Below are 23,451 nucleotides of genomic sequence, written 5' to 3'. Positions count from 1 at the left end.
GTTATATGTTATCTGTGTTAGCGATACATTTGTCGCCAATTTTACCGGTTTTGATGAACTAGTTTTGATAGACGGCTTAGATGTTGTAGTTTTTGTTATCTTTTGGTTTTCTCTTATATTTCCCGTTATTTTTATTGTTGTTTTTGGATGACTAGTCATTGTTGTCTTTGTCGTTGAAGTTGTTGGTGTTGTTGTTGTATTGTTTAGCATTTTTGTTGTTTTCTGTAAACTTGTCTTAACTGACGATTGTTTTGTTTTTTCAGTTGTTATATTTTTTAATGGATTTACTGTTTGTCTTGTATTTGATGGTAATTTTGTTGTGGTCTTCATAACATTGATTGTCGATTTGATTGATGGACTTATTGTTTTCTGTGAAGATTTTTGAGTCGATGAGACATTGCTTATGGTTTTCGGTGATTTCGTTGTATTTGTTTTTAATGATTGTTTGGCTGTCGTCACGTTACTGATCACTGGTTTCACAGATTTAACTGTAGACTTAAGTGAAAATGATTTTGTCGTAGTTTTGGTATTACTGATGGTATCATTTGATGTTTTTGTTACTATTTGTTTTAAAGTAGTTTTTGGCATTTCTTTGACTTTTGTTGTACCGATTTTCGGTGAAATGGTGGTCGCATTTAATTGAGCAGTTGTTTTGCTATTTATTTTATTAGTTTTTTCTGTCATCACTTTTGATGAAGTGGTTGTCGATGGAGAAGGTGTTGAATTTCTATTGATTTCAGATATTTTACGTGTTGTTGCTTTAGCCGGTCGATGCATAGCAGCACTGATTACAGGACGGATTACAGGACGGACGACAGGACGGACATCCGGATGTTTATGTAAGTCGGGTCTAACAGTTGTACGGTTCGGCAATAATAACATACTTTCAATTTTTGTAATTTTTGTGGTCAATGATTGCTGTGAAGTTGTTTTTGGCAGAGATGTTGTACTGCTTTCAGATTTAGTTACCTTTGCTTTTGTTACCGCTGTTGGTCTTATAGATTTGGTTTCATTTGTTTCTACTTTAGAAATATTTATTGTTGTTGTTTTTGGTGATGTTGTCTTCATTGTTGACATTTTTGATGTTGTCTTAATAATGTCATTAAATTTTGCAGTTTTTGTATATTTTGTTGAACTACTTGTTGGTATATTTTTCTTTGAAGTTTGTTTTGTAATTGGTTTGGTTGTCATTAATTTTAATTGTGTCGTCAGGTGTGTAATGTCTGTTGCTTTGGTGCTCTTGGATGACGTTATCTTTGGTGGCAATGTTGTTGTTATACTTTGACTCTTTGATTTTGTTTTTGAAGTCTTGGCAGTAGTTGTTGTCATTGTTGACATTATTGGTGTAGTCGTTACACTTTGTCTTTGATTTGATAGTAGAATATTGAATGATGTCTTATTGACCAAACTTTTTGGTGTTGTAATCGCACTGATATTAGTCGTTGATAGCGAAGTTAATTTAGACTTTGTTGTTGTGTCGGTTGATCTGTTCTGTGGTGACCTCATAGGACTGGTAACAGTTTTTAATGAAGATTTGGTATCTGTCGTTGATTTTGATGTAGATTTAGTAACATTTGTCTTGAGTGTAGTTGAAGTTAGCGATGGTTTTGTCAGTTTTATTGTATTACTTGCGGTACTTTTTATTGGTGTACTCTTAGGTGTAATAGTAGTGCTAACTATTTTTGGTGATGTCTTTGTCATAACCTTTTGAGTGATTGACTCAAGTTTTTGCTTATTTGTCGAATTAGATGTTATCGATGTTTTTGAAGTACTTTTGTTGCCATTAATTGTGGGTTTGTTAACAACTTTTGTTTTTGTTGGCAATGTTTTTACTGTTGACAATGCTTTAGGTGTTGCTCTTACTGTCGATGTCTTAGACGTTGTTGTTATTATCGATGTCTTAGCCTTTCCTTTTGTTGTTGATGTCTTAGGCGTTGATTTTGTTGTCGATGTTTGAGACATTGCTTTTGTTGTTAATTGTGTAGTTGTCTCGTCAGACATTAATGTAAATTCAATGGGAATCCACTCTTTTGTTGGTTTTGGTCTGTCAGTGGAGGTTTGTATTGGCAATGTTTTGGTAACAGTTGTAAGAGGACTTTCCACTTTACTAACAGTTTTTATTGTTTGTGAAATAGTGGATCCATTAATAGCTATTTGATTGACTGTTGTTCCTTTGGTGGATGAAATTATCGTAAATAACGGTTTGTTTGTTGTTGTGGTCATAGGTTTAATAACTTCAAAAGGGTTTACTAATAAAGGATTTACTGTCGACTCATTTGGTGTGGATTGAGGAAGACTAGGAAATGGTCTACTATTATATGGTTTATTGGGATATATGGGTTCTCTATGAATAATAGGCCTGGGTCGACGAACTGGTTTTACCGTTATTTTAGGTACTTTTGGTGCTTCAGTTACAATTGGTTCATCAGTTTGTAATTCAATTGGTAGTGTTGGTGAGTCAGGTATTTCATGAATATCAATAATTGATGGCAATGTAAGCAATTGGTTATTTGAAATAACATCAATGTTTGGCAATAAATCCAAACTAATAGTGTGCGGCAATTCTCCGATCTCTGATAGTATTGGCACTAATGTTGGTTTAACTGTCGGTGGTTTACGAATCGGTTTATTAACGGTTGGTTTTCGTTGTGGTTTAGGATTATGATTGGGAAACGGCTTACGAATTGGTTTCTCTGGTTCTTTCAATTCATTATTAACTGATTGAATATTGTGTATTGGTATTAGCTGTATATCTAAATCATCAAATTGGTTTGTTTGGTCATAAGAGGGCTTATTATTATTATTATCGATGGGTCGGTTCGGACGTCTATTATGATTGTTTAATGGTTTTGATGGATATGGTCTATGAATGACACCATTGTTATTATTGCCATTTTGAAGTGTTTGGTTTTGCATTTGATTTATATTACTATTAGGATAATCAAGCAGTTGATCAGCAATGCCATTGACTGATGGTGTGGGTGGGGACTCAATCTCATTGAATGTATTGACACCATTAGATAGTTGTTCATTGTTTGGCCTTTTAGCCCATTCCTGATTTACAGATGATTGAGGACTCCAATTATTTAATTGATTTTCAAAACCATTATTCAATTCAAGATTATTGAGATGAGGTATTGCCTGATGTGAAAAGTCATCGTTGGTGTCGACGTCAATATCTAAACCATTGATTGAATTAATGTGAATATCTGGCGTTTGGCCAATCATTGTGTTGATTGGGTTCAACACCTCATTGTTGAGCGCATGATTGTTGGGCACCAGTAGATGCTCTGAGTCAGAGATGTGTGGAATAGCCATTTCATTGTCATCCAACTCTTCGTCGTCAAAACCAAACCATTTAGACATCGAATCCGTTGTATTCATAACCAATTTTTCGGTCTCATTGCTTGAAGTAGTGTCTGCGGTGTGATTGGTCCCCGGTTTCCAACCGATGTCATCAATCAATATATGTCTGGACTGTGGAATTGATTCAAAAATTGTTGTCTCGTTTGTGAAGATGTCATTTTGATGAAGATTATCACCGCATGAGTGCTCCAGTAATGGAATTATTAATATAAATACTATTAATTTATTTCTAATAAACATTATTTGAATTATAAAACTTATTCAAAATAAATTTAACTATGTTTTAAAACTTGAGTCCAGATTTATTTCAAATATATACCTTGATGCTTTTTTACTAAATACTGATGAGATGTACTTTTAATAATATATATATTTTTAATATTTTTATCCTAGAAATTATTGATATTTTGAATTATGTTTGCGCAGCTTATTACTTATAACCTATGTAGTTTTATATATTAAATATTTTACCTAGCTTCATTTTAGTTAATAATATAATAATTTAGTATATATTAATATATAGATAATATAATGTATCATTGAACTCCAAAAAAATATGCAGTAATTGGTTTGTTGATCTCATAATTAACAAAAATTACACTTTTCAATAATTAAATATTAAAGACCATATTGAAAATGTGCTGCAAATGTGACATTGATAATAATTATTAAATAATAGTTAATAAGAAAATAATAACAGTTTATATATTCAGCTAAATGTTACTAAATAAAATAATATAAAAATATTATTCATCATAAATATAATATATAATACAGTATATAAATATTTTAGTATTAATAATTAGTAGTATAAGTACTGAATATATTATTTATCACTAATTAAAAGATCATTGGAAGACATGAATAAATGACTTTATTAAACATATAACAAATGCAACAAAATGTACAAAAATTTAGGATAATAGTCTTAATTAATATTAATGATGTGATTTCTTAGGCCGACCTCTTAGTCTTAAAGGAATTCCTATCGGTTGCCAAACAAGTGATTGTTCACTCAGTCCATCGCTTTTATAAAGCGCTTCACTAGAAGAGCTTTCGTCACTAATAGTCTGATCACTGGTTTGATCATTGGTTTGATCATTGGTTTGATCATTGGTTTGATCATTGGTCTGATCATTGGTCTGATCATTGGTCTGATCATTGGTCTGATCATTGGTCTGATCATTGGTTTGATCATTGGTTTGATCATTGGTTTGATCATTGGTTTGATCATTGGTTTGATCATTGGTTTGATCATTGGTTTGATCATTGGTCTGATCATTGATCTGATCATTGGTCTGATCATTGGTCTGATCATAGGTTTGGTCATTGGTCTGATCATTGATCTGATCATTGGTCTGATCATTGGTCTGATCATAGGTTTGGTCATTGGTTTGTTCAGTTATGCTGTTTTCATCGGAATTGTTTGTATTTTCAAGATTATTGTATTGTTCATCATTGTGTTGATCATTATTATCATCTGATACCTCATTTTGCACATTATTAGTATTTTCCTGAGACTCTGCATTTGTTTCGACATTTTCTGCATTTTCCTCCGGATTTGATTCATTTTCTCCATTTAGTTGTTCATTGTTTTCGGTGATTATTTCTTCTGAGTTTTCTTCGTTTGTTTCACTGATTTCGTTAACATTTTGTTCGCTATTTTCGTTTAAATTGTTTTCATTATTGTTATTATTATCGCCATTATCTTCATTAACGACATTAATTTCCACATTATTTTGTTCATTATTATCACCAGAAATTGTTTCACTAATGTTTTCATCTGAAATGTGTTCAGAAATATTTGTGTCTGAATTTTGTTCATTATTTTCATTATTTTCATTATTATTAGTTTCTTCGTTATGTTCTTCGGAATCGTTTTTAATTTCATCAGAACTTTGTTCAGAATTGTGTTCATTATTTTCAAGAGATAATTGATTTTCATCAGAATTATTACTATTTATTTGTTCTTCATTTTGATTGTCTGCAGAATCTTGAGTTTGCAATTCAGTAATTTCTTCGATTATTTCTTCAGCAGATTCTGTAATTACTGATTGTTCTTCAATTGTGACATTATCTGTGATGACTTCATTGTCTGCTTCTGTAGACACCTCAGACTCTGTTGTTGTCGTCGTTGAAGAGGATGTACTCACTGCTGTTGTAAATGGTTTCTCTAAAATTTATTTAAAGTTTTATTGAAATAATAAAAAATAAGTGACATATAATATAGTGAACAGTAATACCAGTTTGTTTTGTTGTTGTTGTCTGACCAGAGAAGTCGGGTATTGTAGGCAAAACCCATTTAATTGTAGAATCTTTATTACTCTCATAAGGTCCTAATACAGGCTTCCAAGCTTCTCCAACTGCTGGCGGAACCGTTGGATACTCGACTATAGGAACAGGAGTTTGGATTCGTTTGCCTAACGTTACGGGTCTCCAAATATCATTGTCTATAACTGGTTTAATTGGATTTTGAGCGTAATTGGGATTGTAAGCAATACCCAGTATATGTCCACTATTGACAGTACTGGGAAATGATTGTGTCGTTGTGTCCAAAATGCTCTGTTGGGGAAAATGGAGAGGTGGTAACATACCATTAACTGGAAGGTATGGATTGTTGGGGTAATTAGGATACATTGGATTGTTAGGTGCGGTTGGATATAATGGAAATTGTGGTCTTAATGTTGTAGATGTTTGTTGAAGTGGTGTTGTTTGACCTTTTGGTTTTTTATTTGGATTTTTGTGGGGTTTTTTAATAGATTGAGTGTCCATGTCTTGATCATTAAGAGCTCCCGGTCCCAGTTCTATGATATCATCCGGATTAACAGTTGTTCCTTTTTTTGGTGGTTTAGCCGTCGGACCTTTCTTTGTGGGAATAGGTTTCAGTGTGACATTGACTTCACTAATGTCCTCTTGTGGTAGATTTACGGTCACTCTTATAGGCCGTCGACCTCTATTATTATGATTTGGTTTTCTTGTCTTATCGTTTGAATTAGTAATCGGTTGCAAATCATTGTCTTCAAAGTACGGTTCAATATCATCTGGAGAAGTGGTCGGTAATGTTGTTGTTGTTAATATTGGCATTTTTGGTCCTTTAGGACCGCGTCTACGTCCCGGTCTATATGGTCGACCAGTCGGTATTGGTCTTTGAGGCATTTGTTGGCCAGTATTTCCGGGTAGTGATGGATATCCTGGTCCACCAGGAATAGGAAAATATTGTGATATATTAACCAAATGCTGCCATGAAGTTTCTTTATAGTTATCTTCGTGTCCATCTTCATCACCATAGTTATCAAATCCTGAAGTCGGTGCAGGCATTGGACCATATATTACTTCCCGACTTGGATAATGTCCGTAATTACTATTTGATCCATTAGAAGAATCGTCGTCGTTATCATTACTATGACTTGTCTGATGTCCAGAATTTGGATAATTTGCTGGATATTGAGGACCATAGATATAACTGCCGCCACTGTTAGACTGATCTATGTCAACATCTTCGTCATCCTTTACATTTTGATGGCCAGGTTTGTTGAATAAACCGGAAAATATATTAGGAAACGGTTCATCAAACTCGTCGTCATCGCGATCGCCATCAACTCCAACACTATTGTGATGTTGATTGTCTTCATAGGTGTCTATATTAAGTCCGTTAACATTGTTTGTCTCGTAATGATCGGGCAGATGAAGCCACTCACCGCTGGTCTCATCAAAGATCCATTTGTTTCCATTGACGTCGACTTTTACATTGAATTTAATGTCCGTTTGTCTGATTAACTGTGACTTCTGTGCGTCGAGTTGTTTGGTATTTGCGCCTAACTTATCCATTTCCGACGGCACAGACCTATTGGCCGATTTTAGCACCGATTCGCTATCATTTGCATTAATTAAATAATTACAATAAATCAAAAATATAAAAATTAATAATTTCATATTTTTTAGATAATTTGTTTTTAATAATTAATTAATTAAAATGATGCCTAAATTAGGCTTTGTGTCTGAATATTAAAGCAATTAATTTAAGTTTATTTTTATTTATTTAATTTTTTAACAAAATATTAATATTACATATCATTGGCCCTAATTTTAGAGCTGTTGTTAATTTAGGTATAAAACTACCAGTTTTTAGGAAATTAGACTCAAATTAACAGCTGGTTTCTGGTCCTCACTATTCAACACATTTGCTTTACTTTTAATACATTTATAATCATTGAAAATAATTTAAAACATTAATCATAATAGTAATTATAATACATAGTAATAAATAAATAGTAATTAATAAAACAGTTACATAAATGAATGTTAATTTTTATTATTTAAATAGTTATTAAAATATTTTTAATTTATTTATGTCAAGAATTATTGTATACTAAACTATTAAACAAAAGCAACTGAAAATAATGTTATGATATTATAAAGTAATACTATACTTATATTGACATCAAACTAGTAATTGGTTTAATATATTAAATTAAAATACAATGATATTATATTAATATTATAAAAATAGCCAAAAAAAACTAATTAATACAATATTTAAATTATTTTATCTAATTTAATTAGTTACTATAAGTACATTATAAAATAATTACACTATATTAATATATACTATAATTTATAGTCTATAAACTATAAAATAAATGTAAATATAATTTATCACATTTAATGTATTATACTATAAATTTAATAATATTAATTTTATCTTTTGATAGATATTCTTAGTTTTTATTTTTAAAAAAATAAATTAATAACAGATTTTGTTATTTAAAAATATTAAATTAATAATTATATAAATAACATGTGCGATGTATTTTATATATTATCAAATGAGATTATCACATAAAAATGTTTTTATACTATAAATTATTATCACAGAAAATTATCATATAACAATTTGCTATCACCAAATTCACCATCATCATCAATGATCTGATTGGTCGATCTATTATGTGAACCGCCCAATCCATTGCCAGAATTTATACCAATATTTAGACCTCCATTTCCATTATGACTACCTTCTCCTCCATAACCTATTTAATACATATCAATAAACAATATATCAATAATATATATAAACTTTATATGAATAAATAAGTAATATTTTATACATTATATACTTTCAAAAAATTACTGTACAAACCATTTCCTGAATTAGGTCCTGAATTATTGCCACCTTTTCCATTGTTATTACCAATACCTCCGAATCCATTACCTGAATTGCTTCCTATATTTCCGCCTCCATTTCCATTATTTAAACCTTTTCCACCTCTTATAAAAATTAATATATATATATATATATTGTGTATTCATATAAAATATTTGTTAACTGTATAATAATAATTTTTACCGAGCATTATATGAGTTATCTGAACCGTTATTACCTCCGATACCGTTTTCAGCTCCAAGACCTCCGAAACCATTACCCGAATTGAAACCAATATTTCCTCCGCCATTGCCATTCATATCACCAAAACCTCCAATTGAATTACTTGAATTTTTGCCTACAATATTGCCACCTATTCCATTATGATCGCCCTCACCACCCATACCTCAAATGTTATATAAATATTAAGTGTGTATTAAATGTGTATTAATATACTGTATTACCATTTCCAGACCACTCTCCAATATTTGAACCTCCATTACCGTTAGCCATTCCCATACCTCCCATAGAATTTCCACTATTTTCTTCAATACCATTGCCTCCTAACCCATTCCAATTACCAGAACCTCCAATACCATTACCTGAACAATAATTAATATTTTAGTATTTGCAATATTTTGTATTAAAAGCATACCACAATTATCATTACCTGAATTTGATCCTACATTAATTCCTCCATTACCATTGATGCTACCAATTCCACCAAAAGCATTACCAATATTATTAGCATCAGGACGTGTCCAAATGCCATTACCACCCATACCATTATTTTCACCATCACCTCCATATCCATTACCTGAATGTGCGCCTATATTACTGCCACCGACGCCATTGTTGTCTCCAATACCACCTTTAGAATTGCCAACATTGTAACCATAATTATTACCACCGATACCGTTCCAGTTTCCTGTATTGCCCCTACCATTACCCGAATTATCAAGTACATTTCCACCACCGTTTCCATTATTTAATCCAATTCCACCCCTTATTAGATAAAACAATAACTTTTGAATCTCATAATACAAAATAAAAAGATATTTGCAAACCAAGAATTTCCCACAAAATCACCCAAATTGTTGCCCCCAATGCCACTCCAATCGCCTTCTCTACCTCCGTGACCATTACCAGAATCAGCTCCAATACTTGCACCTCCATTGCCATTGTTATCTCCAATACCACCCCATGCGTTGCCACCAAACTGTCCGGCATTATTACCTCCCACACCATTCTCTGGAAACTTAACCATTTCTTTAGGTCTGACATAAGGTTTTCGTTGATTCCAATTCCAGACATCGGCTTCAGTCGATGGCTTAATGTGTATACCTATTGGATGTATTGTAGATAATCGTAAAGGTTTTCGTTTAGGAAATCGTGTACTTCTAGTAGATTGTCGTAGAGTTGGTTTTAGTCGAGGTCTTCGAGACGGCCTATTCTTCTTTGTAAACGCTTTTCCCTCCGCATCCATGAAGTCGTCATCTAAATTGTCATTTAGCTCATCAATGTCTTCATTAGTGTCAATATTTAAATTTGAGTTTAATTGTTGGTGACTATTGTCTGAAACCAAATTAATTAAAGAATTGGATTCAATGTCATTATTGATGGAGACATCGGATAAATCATTTGCTTTATTGTCGTCCACTTCTTTTCTGACATCAGATGAGGTGCTAATACTTGTATTAAATAAAATAAATAAAATTATTGTATTTTTTTTCATTGTTGAAACTTATAAGTTGTTTGTCAAACAAATATATAAAAATTTAATTAATATTATATTATAAAATTTATATTGTATTATAAAAATGAGATTACCTTTAAGTAAATATTTATGTTCAAAATAAAAGTTATGTTAAAAAATATATTAGACTTTGACCCATATTTCATATTATTTTAAAAATAGAGCAAATTATAATTCAGTAAATTAAGGGATACAAAGATTATATTTTTTAAAACCAATTTAATAATTTATTTGAATTATTTTTATGATAAAATGTAAATTAGTAAAATACAATTCAGATATAATGTGTATTTTGTTTATTTTTATTGAATTTATTTTCTATATTATGTTTGTTATTAATGTTTTTATCTAAATATTTGTTTAATTTATTAAATGGATAATTATCACCTAAATTCGGTATAAATTTATAATAATAATTATTATTATTACTAATTTGATTATTATTTGTAGTTAATCCAAATGATTTACTTTTCAAAAATGGTTTATAATTAAAATTAGTCAACAGATGATTGTGTGGTAATATATCATAATCATTGCCATCAAACATAAATTGATCATTCAGTCTATTGAGTCCATCAGTTGTTAACAATGAAACTGTATTATCAAATTGAAAAAATGTTGGTTCCGATGGATCACCGCTTATATAAGCATTAGATATACTGGACATCCATAATCTTCGTCCATATTTACTATCCATCACTTGGTCTATAGCTTGTATTGGTCTTCGAGTTGATGTCTTTGATATATCATAATTAACCTTTGATTGAGACCAACTCAGAGAAGATGTAATTCTTGAGTCGACATTAGATGTAATAGTGGTATCATTTTCTTCATTTAATAAACTGTTATTACATATATAGGAGTTTATTAAAATATTAATAAAAATGACATTTTTTAATACATGTAGTTTATTATTAAATTTAATCATTTTTATACAAAAAATATTAAATATATATATCTTTATTATATATAATTACAGTATTACAGTATAAAAGATATATAATGAAAATATTACAGTATTTTATTCATATTTATTATTTTATTTATGTTTAATAAAGAGAGTTTTGGCCAAAAAAGGGAAATTTCTATAATAGGAGGGAAGTCTTCCAAATTTTCTGGAGACTAAAATTTATTAAAGGTTATCTAATCCAATGAAAAAATATAAATATTTTATAAAATTACAATAAAAATTACTAAAACTCAAATACTAATCAGAAAATTTCATTAAAAATTTAAAAATTCAATAAATTTAGTCATTATTTGACAATACTAATTAATATACAATTTGTTATAACATATGTTTTGAAAACATTATCAGTAAAATAAATAATTTGAGATAAGGTTCAATACTGTAGTAATATAATATAATACATGTAATATAATACCACAAATAAATAGATTCCCTAAATTCCCAGATAACAGAAAAATGTTGAATTTTTGTAAATAAAACTAGTGATGCAATTTATCACAACTCTAATTATATTATATACTGGAAAATATCAGATTTTGTTGACAGAGGAGAGATCGTCCAAATACTCAATAAAGTTTGGACGTCTTTATTCAGATAATACTATATAATACTTAATAATAATACAATTATTTTTACAAATACTTTTTATTTAATTTGATATAATTTAAATTTAATTTAAATAAACAAAAATATATATTTTTACATTGAATTACATTAAAACATTACACCGAAGTATTTTCAACCACATCTTCTTCAACATCTCTCTTCATTTCTTCAGAGGTATCTATTTGTGGCACTTCTGTCGCATCTTCAGCAGAAAGTGATGTCATATCATTTGGTTGACCACTGTCTCCATTATCTATCGGTTCATCTAATTTAGATGAATCTCTAGGATTTTGTTGCCACGGTTTCCATGAATTGTGATTAATTGGTGGTTTATACGAGGGTTTGTTAGGTTGTCTCTGTGGCGGTCTATTATGTGATGGTTTATTAAAATCATTAAACTCTTGATAATCTAAATCGTCGTTAAATGAAGAATCAGGTACTGGTCTCGGCTTTTGCTTCCATGGCTTATATGAATCAGGCTTTGAGTGCCAGGAGTCGGGTTTATTGCTAGTGTCAGGTTTTATAGCACCGGAAGGTTTCGATGGAAACCATGAGTTATCGACATCGGGTGGTGAGTTTGGGTCTCCCATTACATCACCAATACTTTGAGGCTTATTGTGAGAGTTCCAGGGTTGTTGTGGTTTAGAGTTTGTGTGCCAGTGATCAGGTTTACTATCTGGTCTCGGTTTGGACTCATAATTAGGAGGTGTCCAGTCTGTATCAGGTTTAGGTTTGTTGTCGGGATACCAATTCTCTTCAATGTTGGGCTTCCAGTGAGAATCAGGTTTTGAATTTGAATGTCCTTCGGGTTTCCAAGAGTTCCATGAATCTGGTTTTGGTTTATTATTCCACGGCTTATTATCGTGCGGTGGAGTCCACTCATGTGCTGTTTCCGGTTCATCTGTATTCCAAGGAGTGTCTACATCTGGTTCACGATGTGTGTCCCAGGGTTTGCTCACATCAGCTTCAAATGGCGGTGACCACGGCTTCTTTGTTTTGGATGTTTGTTCCGATTCCCAGTGATTGTTAGGCTTTGAATGGTCTGACTGTGTCCAGGGTCTGACAGGTTTGTCATCATTCCAGGGTTTTTCCTCACTTGGTTGAGACCATTGATGTTTTGCCGGTTCATTCCATGTGCCCTCACTATGAGGTTTGCCACTTCCGTGTGCAGTCCAGGGAAACTCAGAACCGGCCGGTTTGTTCCACGGATGCTGACCGCCAAACTCAGTATCTGGTTTTTCAACCGGTTGAACACCGGGATACCATTCCGATTCATTTTCATCAGTTTCCGGCTCCATATCGGAAAATTGTGAGCCTATAGGTCGCGGCCATTGTCTGATTCCAACTTTATTTTTTCTGTCTTTAGCTTTGGACGGATCTAATTCTTGTAAAATATGGATCTTAAGATCTGTGCTATCGGTGCTGACCACCACTGGTTCGACAACATGTGACTCATTTACCAATTCATTACTACCAGCGGTAGCATCACTGTCCTCGCAAACAATAATATTTAATAAAATTAGTGGAAATATAATAAATATTATTTTTCCCATAATTTTATTGTTAAAAATGAGTGCAATATTGACTTTGAATGCTATTCTATAATATCTTTATTGTATATCAATTTATTTTCACATTTAATTTACCTATTTTACGGCTAATGACCCACAGTTTTAATCTTTGTTTTAATTTGTTAATTAATGATAAATTTAATGATAATTTGTTAATAAATGTGTTATCTTGGGTGAGATTTTAAACATATTTTATTATTATGTAATATTAAAATGTGTAGTAAATACATTAATAATGTATAGCATATGTATTTTAAATATTTTTATTTAGATTTTTTGTGTAAAATATGTTATTTTGTTAATTATTACAATAATTATTCTTTATTTCTTTTTAAATTTAATTAAATTTTTAATAATATTAATAATTTGAGTAATGATACTGTTTTTATTGTAATGAAATTTTATAAAAAGTTAGATTGCTTATTTTATCTTTTTTAATCTGTTTAAATTTTATAATAATTTTATATTATAATAAATACAATATTTATTTATTATGATTATAATAAAATACAGTTAGATATTAAATATTCATTAGCGCATTTATATACTTATTTTAATCATATCTTTTATCAATATTTAACTATAAAAATAATTACTATACTATTACTAATAGTCTATTAGTCATTGCATTGCTCTACTGTTATAATGGGTTTGATTGACTTTATCGGCTAATATCCTGTTGACTGACGATAAGTCAACATTAATATAACTGATTGAACCCCAGGGAGTCCTCCGTGACTTAGACGGTAAAACTGGTTTTACTGTTGTTGTTGTAGTTTCGATAGTAGTCAAAGTTGTTTCAATTTTATTGATAACTATACTGATAGTAGATGTGGTGATATCGTCAGAAATATCGGCATCAATTGGTTCCTTCTCTTGAGTTATAATTTCTTTTTCAGATTCCGTTTCTTCGGGTTCTTCTTCCTCTTCTTCGCCTTCATTTTCATTTTCATCTACATTACTAATATTGACTGAAATGTGAGTCCATTGATCATCGGAGGCCATAGCAATTGATGGCAATACAGATGAATCAATTTGATTAACATTTGATGATTGCTTAGAATTTTCTATACTTTTATTAATTTTCAGTTCATGTAATAAATTTTCAATTTGTGACAAATCTGGAATTTTTGAAAAATCAAACCCAAAACCGCTTAAATTCATAATATTTGGTGTATGTTGTGATTGAATGTCCAATTCAGGTAATATGATCGGTGGTAACGGAGAGCCAACCTTTTGTGTTAAATTAGAAGTTTTATGTTCAGTAGTTGTCATCTGATTCTCTTTTTCAGTATTTATTGGCATTAAAAGTGAATTTATTGACGAACTGTCCATTTCGATGATATTATTATTATTTTGAGTTTCATTTGATATCAATTGAGTTGTCTTTTTGTCGATGTCTTCAATTATATCTATATTTGGTTCACTGTAGTCGTTAATATCAAATTCAGTCTCTATCAGAGGTAACGGCAGTAAACTTGGATTAAATGTCTTTTGATTGTTATTTGAAACTTTGCTTTCGCTGTTATTTTTGGACGAATTGTTGACATTGAGGTCTATTGGTTTGAAATCATTAAATTTAGGATTTTTCATAGAATTATGTTCCGTATAATCGATTCCGTGTGGAACTATTGCATGACTTAAATGATTACCAAAGTTAGACATTCCCGGTAAAGGTAGTAACTGGTGTTGATTGACTGCACCGAACGCATTAGGATTAAGCACCGGTAGTGTTTCGAGTGACATATCTTGATGTATAGCTGGCAATCGTTGTATTGGTTTCGGTGGGTTTCTCTGATAATTAAATGAAGGTCTTGAGCCGCCCTTCTGAAAGTTTGGTACAACAAAACTATTATAACCGCTATTATGCTCTAAAACTCTTGGAGGCAGTGGTAGTGTGTCATCGAAGTCATTAGCATCTGATGAATCCAAGTCGTCATCGAAGTCGTCGATCCAGTGTTTCTCCAGTTTTTTGGATCTAACGCTCACATTATAGTTAATATAACTAAAAATTAAAAACAAAATAATTTTATTTTTGACTTTACTTGTAATTAGTCGCATATTTGAAGTGTGTTTTTTATTTTTTGTTTTTCAGTTTATCATATAGTTTTGACTAAAAAATTAAAATGACCTATTTTTACAATTTGTTAGTTTGTTGACTCATTTTGTTAATATAATGACATTTAATTATAGGTTAATTGAAATGTTTTAATCAATTAAATTTGTAATAATTTTAATTAATTAAATTTTGTAAATTTTTAAATAGATTTTAGTTATTTGAATAATTTTTTAATTTGTATGATTTAAAAAATTACTTTTAATAAAATAAATTAATAGGTTATAGTTTAAGTATTACATTAAATGTAAAATTATTGTCAACAAGCTTTTGAAAAAATAAAGACATGCTTTCCTCTAAACTTTTATTTTTTATAGATTTGTCATTTGAGTTGAGATCTAATTTTTGGTCCTTATTTGGCTTCAAATTAATTGGTTGCCATTGATTGTCATTTAAATTAATTTTTTCATTTGATTTATTATTACTATTAGTATTATTGTTATACGATGTCAATTGATTGAGCTTTGATTGGTTCTTATCTGATAACCACAGATCAAATACAGTATAATTAATATAGTCTTTAGCCGATAGTGTCACCAATAGTTCTGTTGTTGTTTCTGACTGCCACTCGTTAGACTGTGTTGTCTTTGAAGTTGTATTATCAATAAAAAATGTTGTCGTATCGGAACTGTTGTTATCAGTGGATGAAGTGGTTTCTGTTTCTATTGTGGGATGTCTTTGTGGTTTTGGTCTAAACGATAGAGTGGGCAAAACGATTAATGGTTTCCATGGGGTAAAGGATTTTGGTGTTATACTAATCGGTGATTTTGATTTACTATAGCTTTGAGGACTTGTTGTTAGTTTAAGCTCAGGTATGTTTTGTAAATTCCAATTAACATATAAATCATTAGTTTGTTTTTTATTATCCATAAAATAACTTTTTGGTGTTGTTGTTGTTAACATTGTTGTTAACATCATTGTCATTGATTCAGTTGTTTGCGTTGTCATTGTTTCTACAAAATCCATATAAGGTTTTAAGTTCATTGGTTTCCACGGAATAATAGGAAAGTTAGAGCTTTTAGTTAAAAGTTCTTCGATATTAAAATTTTTGGTTATGGATGGTATCGGACGGGCAGTACTTTTAATAGGTTTCCACGGACTTTGTGATGTCCACTGATTAGACCATAGACTAAGCTGATCCAAATCATCTGATAATACATTTGTAACAGGTTTTACAATATTTTCTCTTATCGGTCTCCATATGGGAACCGGTATAATGGAAATGGGTGTTGTCGTCTTGATTATGAATGATTTACTTGATTTAGTAATAGGCTTATCATATTTTGTATCTTTATTTATTTTAATAGTATTAATATCAGTAGATTTGGTTTTAAACTTTTTCAGTCTTATTGGTTGTTTTGTTGCTAACAATGATGACTCCGTTATATTACTCGTATCCCAAATGTCATTACCAGTCAGTGTAGACTCCGTTTGGTTTTTAACAACAAGTTTATACAAATTATCGTCCGATAAATAATCAATGATTTGTTGATTTGAATTACCAGTATATCCATCAATATTATGTAAAAATGCCAATTTTTGGCTATAAGTTTCTATATCATCCGGTAATGACTTCGAGATATAATTATTTTCATTTTTATTTTCAGTCATCAATTTGTCGATAGGTTTGTCAACAAAAATATCATTTGTAGTATTAAACTCCAACTTAACTAAGTTTTTAGACTCATTATTATTATTAGTAGTATTTTCTACAGTGTTTTGGATATCATTTATTAATTTGTCGCACAAACAATGTGTCAAACTTAGTAATATTATGAAAATTATCTTAATATTAAAGATTAAAAACATAGTTATATTAAATTTATAAATTATTACAAACATAGTTAACCGTTATTCGCATATTAAATATTACTCTAATTAACCTAAAAATTGAATGTAGAAAAAATAGGATTTTATGTTTTTATTAAATAATTTATAAATATTTTGTTGTTAAGTTTAAAATATTTAATAATATTATATGTAAATTTTTATATAATACAGTAAATTATATCAAGTTTTATAATAATATAGAGTATTGTTTATGTTTGAAAGTGTCTCATAATTTACTGTATATTTGATTCAATTAGACGGTTAGTCTGTACTTTGAATGGGTCTAATGATAATCATTTTATCCTTGAACTCACGTTCTGACTGTAAATCTACAATATAATCAAATATACAATAAATTGCTAAAATTATTTTTAACTAAAATATAAATCATTTTAAAACTCATTTTTTCAAATGATTAATATTTTCATAATTTACCTCTCATTTCCTTACATTGAGACAAATGATAACTTATTTGCTTATTTAACTCATAGAAGGACCTGTAATCAAAAAATAACAAATTTTTAAAAACTATACACTTTTCAGTAGTAACTAATATCAAATATTATTATCAGACTCCCGTTCATGAATTTTTTTTTAAATATTTAGTAAACGATATTTTTAATATAAAATGACCACAATTGGCAATGTTATAAACAATTTTATACTGAATATATTTATAATTAATCATTTTTTGTTTACTCTTATGATTAACCATATAATAGCATCAGACCCGTTAAAAGTGGTAATTATAATTATATTCAGTATAAAATTATCTATAACATTGCCACTTGTGGTCATTTTTATATTAAAAATATCGTTTACTAGATAGTCAAAAAAAATCATGAGTCGGGATGAGTCATGATTTGGGTCTAATTTTAAGATAGAGCCTAATTTCTAACAAACCAAATAAGAGTTGACGTAACAATAAATATAAATATAACGGCTATCACTAAAAGTCCATTAATTGGTTTATTATAAATACTACTTATAGTAGAAGTTATCTCTGTTGTGGACATTTGACTATTTGTTTATTACATTAACTTTAGACTTAACATTGGGCTTAACTTTAAAACTACTGTTAATTAAATAATTTGGATTAAAGTTTAATCTTTAGGTTTAGTAAAATCTCAAAAGTAGTTATTTTAAATAATTGAATTTAACTTTATTTACACGTGATTTATATATACAGTAATTATATTGATATTTTTTACAAATTAACAAATCTAGTCTAAAGTTTTTACTTCTCTTAATTGTAATTATTATGAGTAATTAATAATAAAATAATCACTAATTATTTTATTATATTAGCATTATTATCGTTATTATTATTATAGTAATAGTTAGTATTATTGAGAATAAGATAATAGTACTGGATTAAAATATATTTTAAAAATAAAATAATGATTACGTAACAAATACAGTATACATATTTTTATTATATACTTTAAAATGAATTTTAATAATGTAAATGATTAGCAAATATTGTATTAATTTAGGATTGAGCGTAAAGTTTCGTAATTTTAGACAATTTAGTATAGTTTAGTCAGTTATTATTTAAGGAGTTGTTTATTGAAGGAGTTGTCATCAATTGAGTTGTTCTCTTAATTTTTGGTGTTTTAGTCACCCGTTTGGTTGGTTTTGTCGTATTATTTGTTGTTTTATATTTTGTTGGTTTACTGTATGGCGTTGTCTTTCTATGTGTTTGATCGACCGGTTTATAGTGATTTTGCATAAAACTATTGTACCCGTCTTCACCATTTGCACCGTTGTAACCATTGGTAGCATTTCCATCATGACTTAATGATAAACTGGAATTGTTAGACTTATGTTTTGAGGTCTCGTAATGTGGATGTCTACCATTACCGCCATATTCATGATGTCCCGGATAACTGTCCACTTGGATTTGACCATTACTATTCAAATAATCTTCAATCCACTGTTGAATATACTGTTGTCGTGCAATATCTCTTATGGTTTGTTGTTTGTCGACATTATCATTGATACTATTGATATTTTCATTATTAGGACTTTGCTTTATTTGCTCGGATTGTTTACTGAGATGTCTATCATATAAATTTTTTCTGATTGTTGTGGATGTACTACACAATGTCAAATATATGCAAAAATTTGTTAAATTAAAAATAGTTAATATAAACTTCATTTTATAATAATAAAGACAAACTAATCTGAAAATTTGTTCAGTTTTTTTCGCAAGCAATTAAACTAAAATATTTCTAAAAATATAATTAATTTAGAGTTTCTGACTAATAGCACCTATCACATATTTTTAAAAAATACAAATTAGGAATAGACTATATAACAACATTTTTGTCAATAATTTTGCAATCAACCAGTTTTATATAAACAAAAATCATTAAATATTATTATAAGTTTAAATGTTTATTAGACTTACAAATTAGTATTAATTTAATAAAATTTAATAAAATGTGTATTTATATTAAAATAGCTTAATTTTTCAAATAAAATTATTATGAAATAATGGGCTTTTGTCGGGTCTGGTTGACGGCCATATAAAACTTGGATGAGCTGAGGGTCTGTGCGCTGGTTTAAGCCATGGTCTTTGGATAGGATTTATTGGTTTACTATGAGTTTCAACAGAATCTTCAGGAATGGTCTCTTCAGAAGTACTAAAAGTTATTGCATTAGTCGTCGTTTCCAATTGAATAGTAGGCCTTACAGTAGTTTCAGATATTTTTTGCGTGTTTGCCTTAATTGGTTTGTTTGTCTTACTTACGATCCACGATATAATTGTTTTTCTTGTTGTCTTTGTTTGTCCATCAGCTTTGGTACTGTACTGAGCGTACATGAGGTCAGTAGTTGGTGTCGTTGGTGTCGTTGGTCTCATAGAATTATCATTAAGTTTATTTTGTCTTGAAGTTACTGTTGTGTTGTTTTCAGATGGTGGAGGTGTCCCAATCATTACATTTCCCCCATTTCCACCATCACCTCCATTACCACCCGGACCGCCGTTTCCATCACCTGTTGCATTACCTCCAGGTCCACCAAAACCGCCATCACCTCCATTGGCTATATGTCCAGTTACAATAGGAAATAAACTATTGCCATAACTTAGTTGTAGAAATAAAATTACTTCAATAAAAACTATTAAAAAACTATTTAAAAATAACATTTTTTTTATATCTAACTTATATATACATATAATTGATAGTTATTTGCTGCTAAAAATTGAAGCGTTTTAGTAAATCATATTAATTTTACTAACTTATTTTTATGCCACATTACATGTTTTTAACTCAACAAATTATATATTTATAGTCAATGTTGTATAGTTAATGTGCATTGACTGCACCAAACTGTACATATAATTTTAAATATAAAATTATAGATTTATTAATTAAATTATAATTATATTTTTAATATTTAGATATTATATATATATTTATGAAAAACAACAATAATTTGATTTGTACTATGTTTTTATTATTAAATAACATGAGATTAGATTGAAATTTGATATAAATTAAAAATATATATAAGACTACTATACATATGTACTAAACAAATACATTATCAGACAAGACTGGAATGTTGTCACTGTTGTCAACATTATGTCTATCGCTGACAATGTTTGGCCGTTCCTGTGATTCATTGTTTTGCTCGGATTTATTGATGACCTCTTCAACTGTGCTTTCAGTATCACTGCCTTTGAGTGCATTTTTATCTTTAGACCCCTTTTCAAAATTGCTCCAGGGCAAATTGTCAAAGTGGTTCCAAGTGTGCTGTTTGCTCTGCTTATTAGGCCTTATCGGTGCATAACTGGGCGGCGAATCATATAATGGATAGTTAACAGGTGGTGGCGGCTGATTGTATGATTCAAATGTGTTGTGATTGTTTGAATCTTTAGGACAATTGCATGGTTTGCCCTCATGTGAGCTCCACGATGGTGACTCCCAATTTAATTCTCGGGGCTCATTATCCCGTGCAGTGTTCGAGTGGGACAACCATGAGTTGTCATTACCCCAACCTTGTGATTGTTCGGCATCCGAAATATGTGATGGCGACAATTGGTCTGATCTGTCCCGATCTCTATCTCTTTCGGGCCAATTGTTTGAACTGTCAAAATCGGAAAGACTACTGCTCCACGGTCTATGACCACTATGTCCTTCATTATTTCCCCATTTGTTTGGTAGTGGTAATACTGCCGGCTCTGACCACTGAGAGTCGCCATCATTTGACCAGTCGTTATCTGGTTCACCCCATTGAGGACTACCCCAATTATGCCATCCCCTCTCTTTTGACTTTTCTTTAGAAGGCAGTACTACTCTATCTTTAGCGGAAATCAGGACAGAGTCCACTGACTTTGACTTATTGTTTGTGTTGGCCGTCAGGTCTACGGCCTCTATCGGATATAACACTAGTATAGACACAAAAGGCAATAATAAACTAAACATTATTTGTAAATAAAAATTAAAATTTATTGCCAAACAAGTTAAACGATATGTGATTTTATGACATTCACACTTATATACGGCACTTAACTGAATCATTGAATTTTCATGACGTCTACCCCATTATAAACACATCTGCTTTATATAAAATGTTTAAAAATAAAAAAGTTTCACAATTTTTTTAACTAAGGGGTCAATGCTTTATAAGTTTAAGATTTAAGTATTAAGTTTCTATATTAAGTAATTATTTATAATTTAATTATAAAATAAAACTTTTCCAAAGACATTAAAATTATCAATTTCAATTAAAAATAACAAATAAATAATAATAATTTTATAACAATTAATAAGAGAAAAATTTCTAATTATGCTAAATGTATACCTAATCTGCAACAAATAAATTGTTAGATAAATTCCTATTAAATATTATTAATTATGGAGTTATTGTTTGAGAATAAATTAGCAAAAAATCATTTCCTATCTTTTTTTAATCAACACATTAAATCCATAACTATTAAGTATTTATTTCTATAATTTTCTAAAATATGAGTCAATTGAACAAAAAGTTTTTAATAATAAACTGCAAATATAATATATTTTTGTAAATTTCAATTTTCGATGTAACTTATGTTTTTAAATCAATATAATATAAACATATTTTTTGAAACTAAAAGCTAATTAATTTTTACTCAACCAAATCAAAGGTTAAATACCCTATTTATTATTAGATGTATTTGTGTGTGTTTTTAGATGGATAGCCCTGTAATGGTACAACACATGCAATACAATTGGTCCATTAGGTTATAAAAGCGATGACTATGTGCAACAAGTTTGCCAGATTGTCATTAAATTTGTTGGCATATTATATATATATATAGCCTTATGATATAATAATAATAATAATAATCAAAACATGAAATTTTCCATTTTATTCATCACATTATTAGCCATTTGGCGCACGAATGCCATTCCCGTCGAAAGCAAAGAAGTGGCAGAAAATAGCAAAGAGGTTGTCGATGATAAAGACATTGATGAAAATCTTGATGTCGAGTCATTAGTTGAATGGGATATACCGGTCGATGCCATCAACTTTGATCTTATTAGCGATAGAGTCCTCGAAACCGATGAGTTGAATGAAAAATTTTTCGAAGAAAAGAACGGAACGGATGTCGATGATGTCATACACATTGATGAACATGACTTCAGAGAGGCACCAGTGGAGGGCCCACCACTTGACCAAAGTGAACAACCAGTACTGCAGTCACTTCCAGGTGTTGCCGAAATTAATTTAACGCAAAATCTGACGGGTTATGCACAGTTCGACACCGAAGACGAGGCTAAGGAGGTGGAGGGTGCGAACCGGGAGATTCGTATAGAACTCAGTGATTTACTTTCACCCGAAGAACTTGATTGGTCTAAACCACAGGTGGGCGCACCCGAACATCACGATGAATATCAACCGTCACATGTCGTCCAGTTCCCACACGAAGCTCTGATAGGTTAGTCATGGATTGCATTTGTTTGTATATATTGATTGATATAAAGTGTCATTAATTTATTTATAGAAAACATACAACTCTTTCCAGTGGAAGACGTCGAGAAAAAAACTGACGAAACGCTAACAACCAATGAAGTCAACACTGGAAACGTTGTTAAACATTAA

At 30.1% G+C, this 23,451-nt stretch overlaps 1 protein-coding gene across 1 annotated transcript; it reads left to right on the top strand.

The window, feature by feature from the left end:
* Positions 1–22,699: 22,699 nt before the first annotated feature.
* On the top strand, positions 22,700–23,451 carry LOC128963512 (uncharacterized). The gene is made up of 2 exons (XM_054310027.1): positions 22,700–23,287; positions 23,354–23,451. Exons 1-2 carry the CDS (start codon positions 22,702–22,704, stop codon positions 23,449–23,451), a joined length of 684 nt encoding a protein of 227 aa, XP_054166002.1. The 5' UTR covers positions 22,700–22,701.

The sequence above is a fragment of the Oppia nitens genome, unplaced genomic scaffold (genome assembly GCF_028296485.1).
Source record: "Oppia nitens isolate AA-2021 unplaced genomic scaffold, nextdenovo-longstitch-racon4-pilon3 scaffold7_pilon_pilon_pilon, whole genome shotgun sequence".
Classification (NCBI taxonomy): Eukaryota; Metazoa; Arthropoda; class Arachnida; order Sarcoptiformes; family Oppiidae; genus Oppia; species Oppia nitens.
This window is presented reverse-complemented; position numbering and strand designations above follow the sequence as displayed.